This window comes from Desmodus rotundus, chromosome 7 (genome assembly GCF_022682495.2).
Source record: "Desmodus rotundus isolate HL8 chromosome 7, HLdesRot8A.1, whole genome shotgun sequence".
Classification (NCBI taxonomy): Eukaryota; Metazoa; Chordata; class Mammalia; order Chiroptera; family Phyllostomidae; genus Desmodus; species Desmodus rotundus.
Window position 1 is genome coordinate 34,815,445 of NC_071393.1, and position 22,877 is coordinate 34,838,321.

At 42.2% G+C, this 22,877-nt stretch overlaps 1 protein-coding gene across 3 annotated transcripts in view; it reads left to right on the forward strand.

Annotated features, from left to right (window-relative positions):
* SIN3A (SIN3 transcription regulator family member A) overlaps positions 1 to 22,877 on the forward strand; it is a 61,704-nt gene that overhangs the window by 1,706 nt on the left and 37,121 nt on the right. The window contains exons 1-3 of one of the 3 annotated variants that reach the window (XM_053929191.1): positions 24 to 290; positions 16,040 to 16,260; positions 21,005 to 21,184. In XM_053929191.1, the coding sequence (XP_053785166.1) occupies positions 16,072 to 16,260; positions 21,005 to 21,184 (369 nt within the window). In that variant the 5' untranslated portion in view covers positions 24 to 290; positions 16,040 to 16,071. Of the gene's footprint in view, positions 1 to 23; positions 344 to 16,039; positions 16,261 to 21,004; positions 21,185 to 22,877 lie in introns of those variants that run through there. The other 2 variants (XM_024557123.3, XM_024557125.3) reach the window with 2 other exon arrangements.

The following is a 22,877-nucleotide window of genomic DNA, read 5'->3' on the forward strand; positions in this document are numbered from 1 at the left end:
GGCCGGCGGAGTGGGCGGGATTTCCCGGGTAACAGAGAAGCGGCCGCGGCGGTAGAGGCGGCGGAGACGGTTTCTCCATCTTCCCCCCCTCCCCTTCCCCCCTCAGAGTTTCCCTCCCTCCCTCCTTCCTAGTCTGGGCATCGGGGTCTGTGACCGCATCGTTAGCGGAAAGGAGCCTGCCAGTCTTCTTCAGCGGGCCTATGCTAGCGCCGTTCGCGGGGCCTCCCTGCTGAGCCCGAAGCTCACGCTGAGACGGACACGCAGTAAGGAGCGGCCGAAGCAGCTTTGCGGTGAGAGCACGCCGGGTCGGGGAGCCAGGTGGCGGGCAACGCGGGACTCGAGGGTGTGTATTTTTAAGGGGGGGCACTGACCTCCTCGGCTTCCCGTAGAGCCGGCGGGCGGGAGGTGTGTGGATGTGTGAGGGGGGGTGGGGGGGCGGAGCGGGCTAGCTCCGTGCGGGAGGGGGAGGAGAGCGTAGTCCCGGTGCGCGCGGAGAGGGCGGGCTCTCTCGCCGCCGCTGGGGGGGTGGGGTTCAGCGCGCGCTTGCGATTGTGGAGAAAGGGGCGGGGCTGGCCCTCTCCGGAGCGCTGTCTGTGGGTGACCCCTCCCGTCCTCTAGGGGTGGGCGGGGCTTCGGCTGGCTGCTGTGCGCGGGTCTGCCGGGGTGTGGGACGGGAGGGTGGTCTCCCGCGAGTGGCTTCGGAGCGTGGCGGGGAGGGGGTATGAAGTCCGCCTTCCTCCTCTTTCTCGGGATCGGGTTGGCCGGAGAAGCAGTAGGGAGCGATGATGCCACGCCCCCTGGCCATCCTCCCCCTCCCCCTGGTTTCCGCCTCCTTGGCCAGTGAGGCGGGGCTCGGAAAAGCCCGCTGTCGGGTCTGGCTGGTAGTCGCGCCTAGATTTGCCCCGCCCTATGTCTCCGGGGGGTGGAGGGCCCCGCTGACCCTAGGAGTGGTGATGTTAAGACCTACTGTTGCAGCTCCGCAATGCTTTTTCCCTGGGGCACGAGGGTCCGGTACTGGAGCTGTTTCTGCCTTGGTCCTTGCAATGGGGATGGAACCGTGCAGTTTGGAGAGTGGGAGCATGGTCGCCGCCACTCTCTTCTTGGTTGTAATTTTTGTGGCGAGGTACGCGAGTTTTTTTGGTTGAAGTTTGCGGTCAAATGCTGCTTGTGCGGTGACCATGGTGAGGGGAGGTACCACGAGAAAGTCCCCAAGAGACTAGAAATGTGGCCAAGGACAACCTTTTCTGGAGTTCCCTTTATGTTCAGTTAACGTGGTTCTAAGGGGCGGGCCTGCCTTTGGGCCAATGGGGTGGTGGGTAGTTAGATTTAGCCACTGTTTCAGTGCCTTAGGACTTTAAACACAGCCGTGGAAAGGCTGTGAGCTCCTGTTCTTCACAAGGCTCATATTTAGAAAAAGAAGGGTTGGGTTTACTTTATACTAAAATGATCAGTTTATTTAAAAAATGGTGATTTGTCTTAAATTCATACTTTGTATAAAATACTCTGGTTTCTTCAACCTTTGAATTTTTTAATGCTTTATTCAGCTGATGCTGTATAAGCTTAATTTCACAAAGAAGTTGCAAATAAGTAGCTATAGATGTTCTTGAAAAGTCTTCTGGTTTTATGTGATTCAGTTAGAACATACAGACCACTTGCCATTTATAATCTATAAAATATAATGTTCTTGACCTGCTTTATTAAAAGTAGGGTGAAGGTGAGGATATCGTTCTTTATGACATGTAGCCCCTCCAACACTTGTTGGGGATTTGTCTTAGGACATTTCAGGTTTAGTGAACCATTTTGAGATTTTTCCTCTGATTTGATATTCTCTCTTAAGAGAAATTGTTTTTGATAGTTTTCATGAGAAAATAAATATTGAATGAATACGTTTACTTACTAACATCTGAGCAAGCCCTTTGGCTAATTGTCTGAACTGAAGTTAAATTCTAGATCTATGCTTTGCTCAGTTGGGACTGAGAGTTTGGTACACAGCTCTAGACACATGAAGGAGTAAGTCCCACCTTATCAGCTAAGGAAATAGGGGCAACAGTAGCTTTTTAGTTTGATTAATGGTGGCTAATGGTAATATAATTGGTATGGAGACTGAAAACCCCGGGTGTTTTTCCTGATGCTACAAACTGACAAAGGTAGTGAAGGTAGGGGAGAATGTACCACTCGGGAAAGTTTGATCGACCAATGGTCATTTCCACTGTTTGCGGTGCTGTGTGCTGGGAAATGGAAGATCTGATTCTCGCCCTAGAGAACATGTTGTCTCCTGGCGCAGCAGGTCACATGTCCCCACACAGGCTTTAAGAATTCAAAGAAGAACCTCTGTATGCTGTCCTAGGAAACTTTTCATAAATGCTTCTTACCTGTCCAAAAATCAGCATTACCAGTATACATAGTAAACTGCCAGTAGTTTGTCAGAATTAAAGACCCTCGATAGAGTGGCACTTTGTAATTAAGAGGGTAATATTTGTAATTAAAGAGTAAAATTTTTTTCTTTCTTTAAGGAAGGAGGTGTGTAGTAACTTGATAAGATTCCTGGCAGAGCATAGTTCTGTTTGCATCTTTGGTGCAAGCAGACGGGATTCTAGAGAACTGTGCAAGGCAGGTGTTAATGGCTGTGAATTTCAGTTGGAATTAAAAGATGTTCACGGCATTCAGTAGTTTAGTGCAGTCCCTTAAAAGTCTTTCTCCTTAACTCCCCAACCAAGAGTTTCTTAAGCTTTTACTTTCTGTAGTTCTTACAGAAATGATAGTTCCATGCCTTTTCAATCTGTGCCCTTTGTCTTGTTAGATGATCATAAGGATTCAATATTTATTGAGCTGCTACTATGTCCCAGACGTTCAGTTAGGCAGCATACATTTATTAACCCGTTTATTCTTCGTGGCAACCCTGTAGTGGAATCTGTGGAGTTCGTGGAGCCCGTGTTTTACAGAGGAGCGGCACAGAGAGTTTGGACGTGGTAGGTGGTCAGGCCGGGATGCAGATCCGAGCATTGCTCTAAGGATGGTAAACAGAAGTCACACTGTGCTTTTCTTTTAAGATTTTATTTATTAACTTTGGAAGAGGGGAAGGGAGGGAGAGAGGGAAACATCAATGTGTGGTTGCCTCTTGTGTGCCCCCTGCTGGGGACCTGGCCTGCAACCCAGGCAGGTTGGGTTGTGAATTCTCAGGCCGGCACTCAATCCACTGAGCCACACTAGCCAGGGCGTAACGGTGTGCTTTTCTTTCTTTTTTTAAGATTTTATTTATTTATTTATTTATTTATTTTTAGAGAGAGGGGAAGGGAGGGAGAAAGAGCCGGAGAGAAACATCAATGTGTGGTTGCTTCTCACATGCCCCCAGCTGTGGACCAGTGGATCCAGACATGTACCTTGACTGGGACTCGAACTGGCAACCCTTTGGTTTGCAGGCTTTCACTCAAGCCACTGCTACACCAGCCAGGGCTCCCTCTTTTCTTTTTTATTGTGGTAAGAAAAATTCACATAGATATAACATAAAGATTACCCTCTTGACCATTTTTAAGTGTACAATTTAGTGGCATTAAGTCCATTCCCATTGTTTAGCCATCAGTACAACCGTTTCCAGAACTTTTTCACCTTTCCAAACAAAAATTCTGTGCCTGTTAAACAATATCCAATCTTCCCCCGACCCCTGACAAGCACTGTTGTACTTTTGTCTCTGTGAATGTGACTACTCTAAGTACATCATAGAAGTGGACTCTTACAGTATTTGTTAGTTGCGTCTGGCTTACTTCACTTAGAATAATGTCTTCAAGATGTATCCATGCTGTAGCATGTGTCAGAATTACTCTTGATGGCGAATAATACGCCACTTTATGTATATACCACATTTGGTTTGTCCCGTCATCTGTCAGTGGACATTTGGGTTGTTGGCTTGTTTCTACCTTTTGGCTATTGTGAATAATGCTGCTGTGAACATGGGTGTATAAATATCTCTTGAAGTACCTGCTTTGAATTCTTTTGGGTATATCCCCAGAAGTGGAGTTGCTGGGACATATGGCAGTTCTTTGTTTAACTTTTTGAGGAACCAGCACTGCTGTGCTTTTGAAAGCAATTTTGAGGGGAAAGATTGAGACTCAGATTCTAAAGGTGAATTGAGTCAACACTCATTTATTGACCATCTTCTTAAATAGCTGACACAGGAAGAAACTTTGTCCTCTAGAAGTTTACGTCATTAGAAGGAAAGGCAAATATACATGTAATTTTACTACACATCGGTGTAGATTGAGTGCCATAAGAGTCAAGAACAGAGAGCTGTAGGGAATTCAGAGGAAGGAGAGCTTACGGGTGGGTGGAGGAAGAGGGGATTGTGAATGAGAAACAGGAGGGTGGAGTTTGAAGTCATAGATCTAGTTGAATTGAGTTGTTAAAGGACCTTAGACATTCACTCAAAATACGCCAGAGGATGCTTTGAAATGTTAAAAGGAGTGGCATAGTGCTGAAATTTGCAAGTGAATTTTCCGTCTCTCTGCCAGAGTTTGCAGACGTGATTGCTTCTGCTGCTTTGGAAAGATAAGAATCCCAATGAAGAAATTATGGAGTTGGCATATATGTTACTGTTACCATGTCAAGCTCAAGATATGTTATCAGTATGGTCAATTACTATTTCCTAAATCTTCATTTCCTTCACATGGGTTCACGTTTCTGCTAACAAATGAGTAGTACCAGTAATATCTTAGGGTTTTTAACTTCTTTTAACAGTTTAAGTAAATAATTCTGAATGTTTGTTTTTTGTTGCAGTTAAGGTCCAATACCGAAACTCATCCAGCAGCATACCAGGGTAGTCTGTGAATCAGGGTTCTGCCATTAGTAAATTACATTATTTACAAATACTTAAGGAAATTTTATTTTTCTGACTTCTTAAAGAAGTCCTCACCCGGAAAAATACATTCATTGATTTTTAGAGAGAGAGACAGAGGGAAGCATCAGTGTGAGAAAAACCGATCAGTTGCTTCCCATATATACCTGAACCAGGGATCAAACCTGCAACTAGTTATGTAACTTTCTTCTTGGGTCTCTTTCTTCAAAAGACGTGTATTTGTTGTCAGTTATAACCAAATGCTTAGTTTTTGTCCTCGTAAGTTTCCCAGACAACTACCTGATACTGATCATCCGCAGGGTGTACTGCATCCACGGTTTGGACTTCACTTTCTTAATTTAGCCTCAGCACTCAGGACAAGTGCTGGGCACAGTAAGTGGTAAATAGTTTGCAGACTGAAAGAAGGTTGCTACCCAGAGGCTACCTCTGTTCAGTGGCAGTCAGCTTCAAGAGTCTCCCTCTCTCTCCCCCCCCCCTTTTTTTTATAGCACAGTGACAGATTTTATTTTTTCCTCAAGCACACAGGAAAAAACAAAAGTACTAAGGGACTTTGTTTAGTTTGACAGGGCGGTTCTACACGTCAGTTTTCTTACTGCTTTTTGCCCAAAGCATTACAGCATCTTACCAGAAAAGTATAAAAGAAGTTGGGATGTTACGTCCTAAACATTATATAGGATGTTGATCTTTGGGGCATCTGGTGAAGGATATATTATGATTCTTTATACTGTTGTAATTTTTTAAAGCTTTCATTGAACATATTTAATAACCCATTATTTTTTATTTTCCTCCTATAATGACGAAGAGAAGAAAGCTCACAGGAAGACATCTCGCGGTTATTAGAGGAGCTAGCAGGTGCACGCAGTGCCGTAGGTAGCGGTGTGTAGACTAACGGTGACGACAGCGTGGTTGTGCGGTGTAAGCCAAGTCACGGACCATGCGTCTTCAGATGAGGATGTCCCAGACAAATTCTCTCGGCCTGACGAATTTGACTTGACAGTCTGTTTCTGAGGGAAAATGAGAGAATGCTATCTTCCTATTTCTTCATGAGTGGCTCATCTAGGTAGTTATTCAACAGGAAGGACTTCAGAATGCAGTATTTTCAACAAGAAGCAAAACCATTCCAATTTGCTAAAAGAATGTACAATACATGATTGGAAGGGAACATGATGTAGAAATGAAAAAATAATCGTTGGATTGATTATTCTGATTATATTTATTGTCTGAAACTGATTATGCTTATAGTGTGGAGTTTAGAACATTGTTGTCCTCTTTGTAACCAAATTAAGAACTGAAATTTCGGACCCTGGTTAGGTAGCTCAGTTGGTTAGAGCATCATCCAGATATGCCAACATTGCGGGTTCAATCCCTGGTCAGGATGTGTACAAGAAGCAACCAGAGAATGCATAAGTAAGCGGAACAACAAATTGATGTTTCTCTCCCTTCCTCTCTGTCTTTAAAATCAAAAAATAAAAATAATTTTAGAAAAAGTTTTCAATGTATTGTATTTGATGATGCAAGGGAAAGGGAGAAAAACCAAGACCGAAAAGTGATCATAAGCCAGAACTTCACTAGAGATGTACCTGAAATCTGGAATCAAAATTTTCAAATTGGTGTCACAGTTGATGACTACTGAGTTGTATTTTAACGGATATTGCCTATTTGGGGGCTTTATTTATATCTGCAAAACCAGGAAAACTTACACTGATAATTTGGATATGCTGTTTAAATTCTTACTAAAATTTTTAATAAAATTATTTTCACCCAAATGGTAAATAATAATGATAAGTTTATTTTTAAATTGAGGATTAATGATGAATCACATGTCATAAAGAAAGCAGCGTTATTTTTTTTTGTACAACCAAAACGATTGTCCTGAGCCACTTCGGTAAAAATCGTCACACTGCAGTATGACATAATTCCACCAAAGGTCACAAATGGTATCTGCTAAATGGGATTATCATAGTATTAGATTGAGGTTTCTCAGCCTTGGCACTATTAATATTTTGTGCTGAATAATTCAGCAATGGGAACTGTTCTCTGCATTGTAGGATGTTGACAACATCCCTGGTCTTTCTATTCATGAAATGCCAGTAGCACTCCTCTTTCCCCACTGTGACAGCCAGAAATGTCTTCTGCATTGCCGAATGTGCTGGGGCAGAACTCTCACCTGGCTTGAGGGCCACCTCATTAGAAGTATATAAAACTGAGTTGGGGGGGGGGGGGGAGGCTTGCTATTAGATCTTGTGGTAGTCTTTTTCTTTTCTTTTCTTTTCTTTTACTGCAGAAAGCTCTATTGTTTCCATTTGGTCCAATGCATAGAAGAGGGCTCCAGGGCGTTAAGAGCATGCATAGTGGTTTCAGGGAGAGGCTCAGGCAAAAGCCAAACGCCAGGATAATGAAGAGAGACTCCCCTCAGAGGCCTCCCAGCTCCAAAGGCTCCTAGTTGTGCTTGAGGCTGTTTCAAAGAGATACTCACCCAGTCCAGCCTGGGGGCTCGCCAGCCTGCGGACGGTTGGGATGGTTCACAGGCTTGTGCTCAATCCATTGAGCCACACCAACCAGGGCCATCTTCTTGGTGAGTTTCACCTCCTTATCCAGGAAGTGGCTCTCCAGGAAATCACAGAGGTGAAGGTCTTTGCAGGTAGAGCCCAGGGCATGCAGATCCAAAATGGACCCCAGTTCAGACTCTTTTCCATGGCCATGGTGGTTTCCATGGCTCCCAAGTTTCCCCCCACTCATTTGGAAAGGCTTCAGAGAGAGGTAAGGTGTAGGAGGCCGGCAGAGGCAGGTTGGCAGCAGCCTCCATATCGGAGGAGTAATTCTGACAGATTTGGGAGCTCGCGGTTGTTTGACAATAAGGAGTTAAGGTCAAAAAATAGTGTTTGGTTGGTCTCAGAGGCTGTGGATGGCTGAGGCGGCTCCACAAGTGGTGACTGGCAAGGAGGGTGGAGGGAGCCCAGAGACCGGAGGAAGGAGCACCCTGGTCTGTTTTGTCCAGACACTGTTGAAGTAACAGACAGATCCGCAGGACTGCTGAGGGCCTGGCCACAACTTTTTCTTTTTTAGAAGAATAGGTTAATTTTGTTGAACTATTATTCTAAGTAACAAGAGAAATTTAAAGAGATTGCCCTTTTCGTTTATTCTGGAATACTTTTTCTATTCTAGCAGAGTTGAAGTGAGAAATGAAGTTTCAGACAGGGTTTAGACCGGTGGGCAGGTGCACTGGGTTGAAATAATTATATTCACTTAATGCTTTGATAAAATTTCCTGAGCTTTTGAAGAGCAACTTCCCGTTTTTTTCAAGAGTATTCATTGAAGAGTACTGGTCAAGACACATTTTTTGTGATGCTGACCACTAATAAGAATCATTTCAGGCAATCTTTGAATTATATAAATAAAGGAACTTAAAAATGTGTCTAATTCAAAATGATTTCAATACAAAATTAAGAGGCACTAGAGGGTCAACCATAAATTAAAAGCATTTCAAAAAAGAAAGTGCAGTATTGTATACTTAAAAGAGCCCAGAACAGGGTAGTTTGTTCTTTACACTTTCATTACTCTGAGTTTATCTTGACTAAAATAATTCTACAGTCTCCAATTAAGCCAATTTATGAAATTTAATCTAAATGAAAAAATAAGATCCTTTAAAGTTGGATTTTTCCATTTTGATTTTTTTAAGTATATTTTATTGATTATGGTATTACAGTCGTCTCATTTTTTCCTCTCCTTTTTTCTCCTCCGTTCTGCATCCCCCGCCCTTAATTCATGTCCATGGGTCCTACATATAAGTTCTTTAGCTTCTCCATTTCCTATACTATTCTTAACCTCCCCCTGTCTATTTTGTACCTACCATTTATGCTTCTTAATCCCTGTACCTTTCCCCCCATCTTCCCCCCAGCCCTTCCCTGCTAATAACCCTCCCTGTGATCTCCATTTCTGTGATTCTGTTCCTGTTCCAGTTGTTTGCTTAGTTTGTTTTTGTTTTTGTTTTTTAGGTTCAATTATTGATAGTTATGAGTTTGTTGTTTTTGATCATCTTTTTCTTAGATAAGTCCCTTTAACATTTCATATAATAATCACTTGGTGATGATGAACTCCTTTAACTTGACCTTATCTGGGAAGCACTTTATCTGCCCTTCCATTCTAAATGAAAGCTTTGCTGGATAGAGTCATCTTGGATGTAGGTCCTTGCCTTTCATGACTTAAGATACTTCTCTCCAACCCCTTCCTGCCTGCAAGGTTTCTTTTGAGAAATCAGCTGATAGTCTTACTGGAACTTCTTTGTAGGTAACTGTCTCCTTTTCTCTTCTACTTTTAAGATTATCTCCTTAATTTTTAATCTTGAGAAATATAATCATGATGTGCCTTGGTGTGTGTGTCCTTTGGGTCCAACTTCTTTGGGACTCTGAGCTTCCTGGACTTCCTAGAAGTCTATTTTTTGGATTTTAATAGTCCTGGAAATGTCTGGATTAGAATAAAGAGAAAAACTCTTTATTGTAATTAAAGACATTTTAGGCTGTGGAACTAGAAAATTGGTTTTTATTTTTCTTATTCTGAAAGAGTTAGCTTTTACCTCTGCCCTTCTAACAGATTTGTCTGAAATCTGTTACATTTGCTTCCAGTTTCAACCCCATTTCAGAAGCCTCCTGTGCAGTGTCAGAATTACCCTTCTCTGCTTGTTTTATTTGGGAATTATGAGGCTTTTACATGATGATTTTGGAGCTGTTCCCACTTTACATTATCACTCATGGCTAGGTGACTTTTTAGTGTTCTGCTGACATTGTTTGTTCATAGAAGTGTTTTTCACTAGGTTCCATCCCTCAAAATCCCTCAAAGTGCTTTTTTAAAAAATTGTATTCATAGACAAGAGTTCTGAAAACAGTGTAAGCTCCAAATCCAAAACAGTTGGGGACCACAGTGGCACCTGAAAATCATACCAGCTGACATTCGAATTCTTTATAGCCTTTAATTTACCTCTCTGCAAGCAGGACACCACAGTCTGTCTGATATTTCTACTCCAGATTGGCCATATATTCTAAGGAGAGTTTAGCCTCTTGCTCCTTTAGCCACGTATGTGACCTTGAACAAGTCACTTGATTTCTTTGAGTGTCTGTTTTTCTTTAAATAGGAGGGTTATGGGTGTATTCCAACTGTTGTGAGGAGCATGCCAACTGATGGGAGTCACATCAACAGGGTTATTGTGGGGCAGGAAGTCTGTCCTATTCAGTGCTAAAGCCCTAACACTAAGCGCAGGGCCTGCCCATGTAGACACTGGGGCATTATACAGGGGGAAGCAAAAGAGGTTTATAGCCCTGGCTGGTGTGGCTCAGTGGATTGAGCGCGGGCCTGCGAACCAAAGGGTCGCTGGTTGGATTCCCAGTCAGGGCACATGCCTGGGTTGCATGCCAGATCTCCAGTAGGGGGCGTGCGAGAGTCAACCACACATTGATATTTCTCTCCCTCTCTCTCTCCTTCCTTTCTTTCTAAAAATAAATAAGTAAAATCTAAAAAAAAAAGGTTTATAGTTTGCATGGAAAATAATTCCATATTTAATAAATAATAATACAAGAGTAAACTGGTGTGTACTGAAAACTGTAAGCCTACTTTTGCTCCACCCTGTATGTCAGATAGATGAATTGGCAAAGATATAAATTACTTTATCACATGTAAGTCTATAGTTACTGTAATATTTTAATTTCATCCTGTTTACCCCATGCCCAAATTCATCCCTGTTTTCAAGATATAACTAAACATTTACCATCTTTGTATAGTTTTTCCCAATGTACACATTCCTGCTCCTTTCCAAATGGATAGTACTTATTTCTACCATTCATAAACTGATTTGTATTGTTAGCTTTTCCTGCCAATTTTTAAGAAAATGTTCAAATATACAGCAGATTGATAGAATTTTATAGTGGACACCCATGTATGCTACCACCTACATTTTTTCCTTTGTTTTAATCCTCAGCGGAGGATATGTTTATATATTCAGAAAGAGAGGGTGGGAGAGAAAAACATCGATGTGAGAGAGAAACACTGATTGGTTACCACCTATGTGCACCCCAATTGGGGATCAAGCCCACGTCCTAACTCTGTCCCCTGACTGGGGATTAAACCCACAACCTTTTGGTGGATGGGGTGCCGCTCCAACCACCTGAGCCACCAGCCCGGGATAGGTTTTATCATTACCATGTTTACAGTACTTGCATTATCATCTATCCATCTATCCATCCCTCCATCTGTTATTCCGGAATAATTCCTCGATGTATTTCAAAGTAAATTTCAGCCCTGATGACTGGATGACTGGAGTGGCTCAGTTGGTTGGAGCATCGTCCTGTAAACTGAAACATCACAGGTTTGATTCCTGGTCAGGGCACATGCCTAGGTTGTGGCGTTTGGTCCAAGTCAGGATAAGAAACAACTGATTGTTTCTCTACCTGCCTCTCTCTCCCTCCCTGCCATCTCTCTCAAATCAATAAGCATGCCCTAGACCAGGGGTGTCAAATCCATTTTCACCGGGGGCCACATCAGCCTTGCGGTTGCCTCCAAAGGGCTGGATATAATTTTAGGACTGTATAAATATAACTACTCTTTAACTAAGGGCAAGGAGCTCGGCCCTGCCGCCAGGTAGAAACAAGGTGCCAGGCAGGTAAAACAAGGTGGAGGACCGGATTCGACCCTCGGGCCTTGTGTTTGCCACCTGTTAGTCCTAGGGTGAAGATTAAAAACAAACAAATAAATTTCAGGTGTTATAGTATACTTTCACCGGAGTGTTTGAGCATGCATGTTCTTGTCTAGAGTTCATTATTTGATTACAGCTTTTCTCATACAGTGGAATGCACAAATCTTAAAAGAGTACATTGTGTTGTGTCAAGACCACACTGAGGTGTAAGGGACAAATTGTAGTGTGCTCTCTTCATTGACAGCGTGTCTAAGACTCAGAGCGCTTTTCTTGTAGAGGAGCCCCAGTATTTCTAATTGCTACATAGTTTCCCTAATACCGATGTATAGGTTTATTTAGCTATTGATAGATGTTTAGTTTTTTTATACTTTGCTGCAATAAATATACTTGGCAGATGTGTAGAGTAGAGACCTAGAAGTGAAACTGGCTGGCCTGCAAGTCACCAACCAAATAGTCTGTACCAATTAAAACTTCACCAGCCCTGACTGGTGTGGCTCAGTGGGTTGGACATCCTCCCTCAAAAGGTCATGTTTGAATTCCAGTTGGGGTACGTGCTTGGAATGTATTGCAGGCCAGGTACCCAGTAGCAGAGGTAGATGTTTCTTTTACCCCCCCCTTTCTCCCTCCCTTCCCATCTCTTAAAATAAATAAAATTTTAAAAACAAACAAACAAACCTCCCACCAAATACCTGCACACTCACCCATACAGCACTGTCACTCTGCTCTAGCCAGTTCCTTTGGACTCAATATCATTTCTCCTTATATTGCTCAGTTTACCAGTGAGACTGTATAGGGGCTCCTCAACTAGTTTTTAAGCTTTTACAGGCAAGGGCCAAGATCATATGTTACCATCATATCTGCTTACTGAATGTTTGCTAATTGAATTAATGAATGCTACCAAAGCATTCCCGCCTCATTGGGTTGAGGCTGGAGAGCGATGAATGAGCAGCGTGTGCTGGAGATGAAAGAAAGCTGGAGTTGCTTGGGCACGTGTGCCTTAACTAAGCGAAGCAGAGCTCTTCCGGCTTCCTTCACCTTTCATCTTCTGTGAGAGCACGTTAAAAATCCAGACTCTGGAGGCAGACTTCATGGATTCGTCTCTCAGCTTTGCCTGTTAGCTGTGCAGCCTTGGGCAGTTAATTTAATCTTTGTATCTCCATGTCCTCATTTATAAAATAGAGAAAAACGGCACTTAGTTGTGGGATTAAATTAATATTTGTAAATTGTGTAGGATGGTGCTTGGCACTTAGTATTTGCTAACTATTGTTGTGTTAACTATTAGATTATTCTTTCCCTTCTGTGTATACATTATTTGAGTATCTGTGATGTGTTAGGACTGTGGGGGATCATAGACAAATTTGAAAAGGAACCCTGCCTTGAAGAAGCTTATAGACTTGTAGCTTGTTTAGGGAGTGGGAAGACATTTGATAGGACTGGACGATAGGGCAGGGACTGGAGAGAGATCAGTAATAAGTGAAATTATCCCCCAATCAGTAAGGAATAATTTTATAGGCAAAACTAAGGATTTTGGATTGTTATTTTAAGTGATGGGAAGCCAGTGGTGAATTTACAACCAGATTAGACGTGCATTTGGGGTTAACCATTTTGAAAGCAGCATAGAAGGTAGACTAGACTGGAGAGAGGCTGGAGGGTGATGGAAACAATTGAGGTGTGCAGGACGACGGGTGCCTGAAGTCAGGGAGTGGCTGTGTGATTAGAGAAGAAGCACTTCATTTGAGAACCAGTTAGGGAATAGAATTAAGAACGGTGACTGCTGAAGGCGTAAAGTGTGGTTCAGGGAGAGTATACATCTGCCCCGTGTAACCTCTTCAGTGTCACGGAGATGGTCTGGAGGGCAGACTCTTCAGAGGAGAATGGAATTAAATACTTTTTTAAATCACAATCATTTTGTAAAAGAAATGATGTTTTAATAGCAAAAAGATAGGACATGATCTCAGAATAAAGCATTTTTAATACCTAGCCCATGAAAAACTCATCACATTTTTTTTTTAATCCCAATTCATTTTTCCCCCTTTCTTCATTTTCCTACAGAAAGTTCCTATACCAGTGTTTGCAAATCACTAGTGTAGTCTAATCACCTCCTTTTGCAGATCGAGCACCAGACCCAAAGTTACAGAGCTCCGAGTCAGAGTCTGGATTAGAATCCAGGTCTTGACAGGGACTCTAGTCTTTTTTCCCAGTCCTACGCTGTGCTTTTCTGGTCTAAATTTCATTTTCTATTTATGAAGTGATGACTTGGCTTTGGTTACAGAGATTAATCTAAGGTGAGTTCAAGCATCTATCTAGGTTCCAAACCAACAGAACCCAAGGCCAAAGTGTGGTCTAGATCATCTGTGTGCGTAGAAGTAGCAGCTAAAGGTCTTCAAGACTTTCTGCTCTGTCCATTTATTAGACATGTTTCCTCATTTCAAAGTAGATTGAAGTTGAGTAGATTGAGGTTGACTGGTGGCTCATAAGTATCACAGAGCATAGGTAAGTCTTTATTTCCAATCTCTTACTATGTCTAAAAAGTTTTGAAATATTGAGCTAAACATACTACTTAATATAAAAGCCTACCCCGGCTGGTGTGGCTCAGTGGATGAGCGCTGGCCTGCAAACCAAACGGTCGCCGGTTCGATTCCTAGTCAGGGCACATGCCTGGGTTGCAGGCCAGGTCCCCAGGAGGGGCATGCCAGAGGCAACCGCACATTGATGTTTCTCTTCCTCTCTTTCTCTCTCCCTTCCCTCTCTCTAAAAATAAATAAATAAAATCTTTAAAAATATATATAAAAGCCTAGGAAAAACATGATCAGTTCAGACATTTACATTATTTTCCTTCAGTATATCTGTCAGCACTGTGTTTTCAACTCCAGTTAACTGAGTACAATATATTATCGTACATAAATTTTGGAGACTTGATCTAAAGTTAGAGTCAACAGAAAGAGATTATTTGTGGTTTGAGATTTACAAAAAGATAGTATTAAGTGGCCAGCTTGCAAATGAAACAGTTGTGCTGCTGTGTCTAACCTAGGGTTGTGAGGTGTGAGGAAAACCAGACACTGTTTTAGGGCTGAGAGTGGGAGCACCAGGCAGGCTAGGATGATGGTGAGGGCGCAGGAGAGATGAAGTGCCCGGGCGTGCAGGCCTTGTGAGGACCGTTTCCCCTTCAGGGCTTTCATGCTGCCAGGGAGTGAGGAAGGAGGGGTGGGTGACTTAGAAATTGGGTAAAGACTTCCCTCTCTTCCTCCCTCCTGTCCTTCCTTTTTCTCTTTCCTGCCCTTCTTTTCTTTCTGTCTTCCTCCCCGTTCTTCCCTCTTTCCCTTCCTCCCTTTCTATTTACAAAAAGAGCCTTGCTTAGGATGGGGGGTTTGTGAGATCTCCTACTATTACTGTATTTTTTATCTTCTCACCACAGGAGTGGTGTCTTTTTAAAGCTGTTTTTGTGACTGAAAAAGTGGTAGGGCTGCCCCAGGTTCTTTGAATGGCTGGAGCATTCTTACTGATATATTTGTGTTAGTGATACTGTGTTGGAATAGCTCTGAAAAGACCCAACCAAATTCCTGGCCAGTGGTTGGGGGGGGGGTTGTTTGTTTATTTTTAAGATTTTATTTAGTTTTAGAGAGAGGGGAAGGGAGGAATAAAGAGGGTGGGAAACATTGATTGGTTGAGTTTCGCACACCCCCAGCTGGGGACCTGGCCTGCCACGCAGGCAGGTGCTCTGACCGGGAATTGAACCTGCAACCTTTGGTTCACAGGCAGGTGCTCAGTCCACTGAGCCACACCAGCCAGGTCCTGGTCACTGTTACTAGACTTTTTGTGTCCTTCAGGGAAGAAAGTGTCCCCCTACAGAGGGATTATTAAATTAAGGGATTCCGGAATCTCCTTAGTGTTCAATAATGCGAGTCAGAAGAAACCTTAGAAATCACCTATTTCAACCTTATTGTGTAGTTGGAGAAACAAACTGACGTGGAATGTGGAAATAGCTTCTTATGTTGGCAAGTCTAGAAACACAGTTCTCTTACTCTTGGCCCAGTGCTCCTTCCATGATACCATTTACTTGTTGGAACAATTGGTGTTTTTAAAATTAGACCACAATTAGAGTATTGGGTTTTGAAATGAGTTAGGAAGAAATACTTCAATGTTTTTGTAGCATGTGAATATGTAATTAGTATTAGGAATGACGGCATTTGAGGAGAAAACTAAAGAATAAAGAAAAAAGATGCATTTTTGTGTGTGTTTTAAATTGGAAGTTATTTTTCATTTCTGTAGTACCAAACTGATTTAAATTATGCTGTTATTTAAATTTTGTCTTCTCAGTTACGATAACCTATTCGTGTTGGGCGTGTGTGCACAAGCGTGTGCTTTCACTACCCAGCGACCATCCCTAGAATGAAGCAGATAACCGGCTCTGGGAGGGGAGCTTGTATTAAATCCGGGGACCGGCCCTAAATTGTACACACGGTACGGTGTGCGAATCGGTGTGCATGTTGTGCTTGTGGTTTCTGCAGGTTATTAGTGCATCCCCGAGCATGAGTGCAGAATGAAGCGGCGTTTGGATGACCAGGAGTCACCGGTGTACGCGGCTCAGCAGAGGCGGATCCCTGGTAGCACAGAGGCCTTTCCTCACCAGCACCGCGTGCTCGCCCCTGCCCCTCCTGTGTATGAGGCCGTGGCTGAGACCATGCAGTCAGCCACGGGCATTCAGTACTCCGTCACTCCCAGCTATCAGGTGAGCTGGCGCTGCGAGGCTCCGCGCCAAGGCCAGCGTGCTGCTTCCATCCCGTTAGAGCGGTTTGTAGTAAGCATTCAGTGAGATACAAAATATTAATAAAGAAATATTTACAGGGTGTGTGTAAGGTATAAAAATAATGGAAACAATATACACTTGTATGTTTACCACGTAAAGTTTTTAAAAAGAAGGTGGTTAGGACCTTGGTGTTCACTGTGCATTTCTCTCTAACCCCTTTTCCTTTTGGATCCTTCAGAGTAGCCACTGGTCAGAACTTGGCATTTATCATTTCTTTGACTTTAGACAAGTCATTTTGTTTCTATCTCTAGACAATAAAATTGTTTAGTTTGGGTATTTTTGAACTTTTATGGAAATGAAAACATGTATTTTATTTTCACTCACTTTTTTTTCACAGTTACGAATTATATGAATATTTCCAATTTATTTATCCTTCTATTGAAGAACCAGTCTGTTTCCAGATTTGTGCTCTTACGAAGATGCTGCTGTGAGTGTTTCAGCTGGGTCTTTGTGCGGCGGCACTCGCAGTGGCTTGCACCAGAATTTAAATGAACGCACTACCTTTCTCAAGAGAGTCTTGCTACGGGGGAAAGAAAGGCAGCTGAATTAAACAGTGTGCTTATTAGCGGAGTAGTTGGTTTACATTTTGGTGCAAACCCCTTATCTTCTTTCAGACTACTCAGCAGGTGTGAGGGCACTTGAGGAAGAGTTGCTTGCGTATCTAAGAGAGGGAGTGCTGGGTCCTAGGGTGTGCACATCTTCACTTTAGCAGGTAATGTCAGATTGGCTTTCAAAGTGGTGCCAATTTATTTATTTCCACCAGCATTGTAAGTTCCTGTTTTTCCACATCTTGACCAACTTGATCATTCATCTCGTCTGTTCAATTTGTTTTGCAAAAATGGACAAAATTTAATGTTTTTGTCCTTTTAAATGATGAAAGTAAACATCACCATTTATTATTTTTTTAAAGATTTTATTCATTTCTTGGGGAGAGGAGGGAGAAATAGAGGGAGAGACACACTGATGTGTGAGAGAAACATTGAGCAGTTGCTTCTTACATGCCCCCAGCTAGGGACCTGGCCTGCAACCCAGGCATGTGCCCTGACTGGGTATCGAACTTGCAACCTTTCGGTTCACAGGCCGGCACTCAATCTACTCAGCCACAGCAGCCAGGGCAACATCACCATTTTTTTTAAAAAGATGTAAGATTACCTTTCCTCTGACCCCTCAGACTATATCCCATATATAGTATATTTCTTGGGTTTCCAAAATTTTGTACACATACACAAACATATCTGTATGAGGTCTGTCTGGAAAAAGTCCAGTCATTGTTAATATAACGAGAATCCTTTGCATGACATTGATGTAACCTGGCAGCCAAAGAGACTGGAATGCACATGTGTGAACAATGACGACTTCACTGTACTAGTCAGTGGGGGCGGTAGATGTCGTTGAATGAGAGTGTGTACTGTGTGGCCATCGCATTCACAATGACTGAGCAAGTAGAGCGGCAAATCTGCATCAGATTTCGTATTTACATGAACATTCCTCCACGGAAACTATTTGGATGATCGGAATGCTTTCAGGGACAATGTAACGAGTGCAGCGCACATAAAAGTGTGGCACAGACACTACAAAGATGGTTGAGAACCTGTTGAAAGTGACCCACGTTCCGGAAGACCTGCAACCAGCAGAACCCCTGGGACTGTTGAACGTCTAGGGGCTGCAATCAACGAAGATCAGTGACTGACAGGACGAGAACTAGACACTGATGTGGGGACTCCAAACACTACTGTGTCCAAGGTTTAGACGCAGGATCTTGGCGTGAAATGTGTTGTGGCGAAATTCGTTCCGTGGCTTCTGCCACCAGAGCAGAAGGAACATCATCTTGCAATTGCTAATGACTTGATTCAAACCTCTACCAGTGAAGCAGATTTCCTCCAGAAGGTCATGACCAGAGGCCAGTGGTGGGTCTACAGCTACAATCCAGAACGAAGGCCCGGTCATCCCAGTGGAAGTCATCTGGTTCTCCACACCCGAAGGAGGCACGGCAGAGTTGCAGCAAGATCAAAACCATGTTGACTGTGTTTTTTGATTAGGAAGGTGGCGTCCATCACGAGTACACCCTTTCAGGCCAAAAAATTATAAGGAGTACTACCTCAATGTTCATGGGTTGAGAGATGCAATACAATGAAAATGGCTGCAGCTATGGACACCGGTGACTGGCACCTTCATCACAACAACATGCCTGCTCATGTATCAGGTCTCATGCAGAGTCTTTTAGCGAAACATCAAACCACCTGGTAACTCAGCCCACCTGCAGCCTAGATGTGGTGCCCTGTGACTTCTGGCTTTTCCCAAAACCAAAATCAACTCTGAAAGGCAAGAGATTTCAGACCCTTGGTAAAATTCAGGAAAATACAATGGAGCAGCTGATGACGATTATAACAAAGTATTTTGCAGTGTTTTGAACAGTAGAAGAAATTCTGGGAGAACTGTGTGAGGTCCTCAGGTGCCAACTTTGAAGGGGACTGAGCTGTCATTGTCCTGTGTACAATGTATCTTGTACCTTGTTTAGTAAATGTCTCTCTCACAGCATATGGCTGGGTACTTTCTGGACAGACCTCAGTATTTACTGCCTAGCTGTCTAGCTACAGTTCTCTTTTTACACAGTTTGGATCATACAGTATGTACTGCTCTGCTGTTTGCTCTTTGCACTTAGTATATAGTAGACGACTGTCCACTTGAATATCTACGTGTAGACCCAAGTTATTTTTTAAAAATCACTGCATTTATAACACAACATCCTGGGTCATCCGAACCAGTTTATTTAACTAGTCTAGAGAGGCCTTCTTCAACCTAAATTGTTAGTGACTTAAAAAGCTATGACTGGCACTGGGAATGTAAATGGGTATAATTTTTCTTGAAAGCAGTTTGACACTTTGTGTCAGATTCTTTAGTTATAAGAAAACAAAGAAGAGGAGAACCAGGCGAAGTAGGTTATGGTGATTCCTGAGGTGTGGCGCTTTTCCGCAGAGTCCCCCGTAAAGCAGTACGATACCGTCACGTACTTCATATACAGGGGCTGCTGCAGATCAGCTCTGTAAGTTACGAATTTGAGGAAAGGTTGCTGGATTTCCTTGGCTGATTACTTTTATCTGAACAAGTTCATGATGGTTTCCTACACTTGAGATAAGTTACATCTGTTCCTATATTTGAAACTATAATGTGCTTATATAAAACCAGCCGTCTAAATTATTATAAATTCCAGTTGAGCCATGTAAAGACCTGTCCAACTTAGGTGTGTTAGATTTGAAGCTCAGAATAACAACCCTTCTTGTGAGATATATCAGAGCTTTTAGAATTGTCTCAGTAGTTTCTTTTTACTCCTTGTGTATATTGTGTTATTTCTGTGGATTTATAAGTAATTGTTCAATTTCCCTCCCTCCCCTTTTCCCAAGATAATCTTTATAAATTTGTAGGGACTTGGGGGAAAAAGTACCTTTTAAGTTGTAGCACACAACTTACATTGTTTAGAGAAAGTTTCATGTTATTTACTCCTTATTTTGGAGATAAGACAAATGGGGTATATTCGTCTTTAGGTGTCTTCTGTAGTGATTAATAGTTCTGAAATAGAAAAAATTAAAAAGGTTTGAAAATTTTATATGGCATTTCCTGCAGTAAAAATGGGAAGAAAGGGGCTTGTGCTTTGAGTCACCCCTAAACTTATAAGAGGATGAGAAAGAGAGAATAAATATGAATAAGAAAATAGAAAAGAAAGATGTCTGAGGTCAAACCACCAACAATTTGGAAGAAATTTTTGTTCTAGAAGTAGCAAATAAGGATAAGCAAAATAAAACACTAAAAATCCTCTAACCTTGTCGCCACAAGATAAAATACTAACATTTTGATATGTTTGTCTAGGGTTTAAACTCTTCTTTTTCTTTTTTAATTTTTTTAAAAAGATCTTACTTATTTTTTAGAGAGAGGGGAAAGGAGAGAGAAAGAGAGCAACATCAGTTTGTTCCACTTATTTATGCGTTCATTGGTTGCTGCTTATGTGTGCCCTCTAGAGGTCGAGCCTGCAACCTTGGTGTTTAGGGACGATGCTCTAACCAACTGAGCTAACTGGCCAGGGCCCACCTTGTCATTTAATATCTGTAAAATCCAATAATGAAAATTATGGGCTTATATATATATTTTTAAAGATTTTATTTATTTATTTTTAGAGAGAGGGGAAGAGAGGGAGAGAATCATCTATGTGAGAAAGAAACATCAATTGGTTGCCTCTCGTAAGGTGCCCCTGCTACAACCAAACCCACAGCCTTAGACATGTGCCCCTGACCGGGAGTCAGGCCTTTTGCTTCGTGGAATGACACCCAGCTATTGAGCCACACTAGTTAGGGTGGGCATGTATATTTTTTATTTCACTTTCCTGGTAATTCATTTTCATTGTATTTTATAAAAAGTAGTAGCCCATGATAGATTGGAATTTAAGGAAAAAGAAAAACTGGTGCTTTACCACAGATAGCTTGAGAAGTACTGAGCTATATAATATGTGACAATGCAGAGAATCTTGTTATGAATGGACTATCATTTATTTCACTAATTTCATCTTGTGGGAAATTTGCGTTTCTAATCATCTTTGTGTATACCTGTTCTTTAGACACATTTGGAGAACAATGCACAGCCTTGAACTTTGACGTATCTATTTTGTCCACCCCAGGTCTCAGCTGTGCCACAGGGCTCCGGCGGCAGTCACGGGCCCACCATAGCAGCGGTTCACAGCAGCCATCACCACCCAACGGCTGTGCAGCCCCATGGAGGCCAGGTGGTCCAGAGTCACGCTCATCCAGCCCCTCCAGTGGCACCAGTGCAGGGGCAGCAGCAGTTTCAGAGGCTCAAGGTGGTGTTCAGCTCTTCTCCGTCCCTCAAAGAGGTTTCTCTCACAGGAGGCAGCATTGGCTTCAGTCTATTATTAGTGATGTTACAACTTTTAACACACTAGACTAGGGGTTGCCTTTTACTTTGTTTTTGTTTTAAAACCTACTAAGATTCCCCACTTTGACCACAGTGCCTAATCCAGAAAATACATTCAAGAATCTTTTCTGGAATTGATGAATGCATGGCACTCCGATCAGGATTTAGCAGCCTTTTGCATGTGGTATCAACTAAGTCCATTTTTAGGGTGCCTCCGTTTGAACTCTTAGTCTTAGTTCTTAATTCTTACCGTGGCATAAGGTTTTATTGTGCGGACACGTAGTTGGCTACAGTCCTGTGCAGTAAATGGGCCCAGTACTCTCCTTGGGGTTAGTCTTTTTATTTCTGTTTATGAATAGCTGAATTGGCTGGCATCTTTGAGTCCATCTTTAGTAAAACACATGTTCCTTTTGCAGGAGGTTTGAGGAAGACTTGAATTTTGAATGAAGTGTTAGTGTTTTCATCTGTTCTGCTGAGTATGTGCCGTAGGTTTTCCGTCCTTTGAAATTTATGAGGCATCTGTGCAGAAGTGAACTTTGTGTGCCCAACTAACCTTCTCTCTCTACTTTTACTTGAGTGTAGTTTCTTAAAATGTGTGATTGTTGTAGCGAGTGATTTAGATTTTAGTTTTTCTCTTTTTACATTGATATAAAGCTTAAACTCAAGTGTAGGAAATAAAAATTAAAGAACTATAAAGAGATAGGATGTTGAATCTTTATTTGGTCCTGTCAGCCTAATTATATCAAATGTGCAGGTAGGAATGAACAATATGCCCTTGAAGAACACGGCATGTGTAGCAGGTACCTCAGCCTTCTGTTTCCTTGACATTCAGTCCAGTTCTCCCTGACCCTGCCCTCCTTGCTGTGGTTTCCCAGGAACTTGTTTAATATTGGCCCAAGGAAAGTAAATGATACATAAATATAAAGCATTACTAAAGCTGAGCTGTAGCAAAGGATTTTATAAAATTTACTTTGTCTATATTAGCTTAAGTAATGAATTGACTATATTTAAGCGTAGTCTTTAAAGTATACAAATTATTTGGGCCTGAAACTTCACTTGGGGCTCTATATTTTGGAAAATGTGTATTAGCTAAATTGTTGTTTTCCTTACGACATTTTACTCTCTGCTTGTAGAGTGATGTCTGTGTACCAAAATGTATTATTGCTATAGAGTTAGCACTTCACCAGCCCCTGAAAATACTTTAAGTTGGTTTGATGTGATTTAATTCCATATTAATACTGTATTCAGCAGTTAGTGTCTAATGTTGCAGAAGACCATATAAATTTACTGTTAAGCTAATGCAGATATATTTATTTCTATAGCTTTTGTCAGCCAGCTCTATCGAAGCACAGCACCTGTTTTAGTGGCCTCCCTCACTGGGGTGTGAGGGGACTGTGCTCTGTCTGTCTCACAGAAACTGTGAGGGAAGCAAGGAAGGGCTTTGCAGTGGGGCTGCAGAGTGACTCTGCCCGCAACTCTTGCTCTGTTCTGTTGGTTGCAAGCTCTTGAATGAGATTCCTGAACACAGAAACTTGTTGCATTTTCTTTCTAATGAGGTGAGAGAAAATGCTTTCTTGTGTCTTCATGTACATTGCCTGCCATTTTTAGATCAGTCTTAA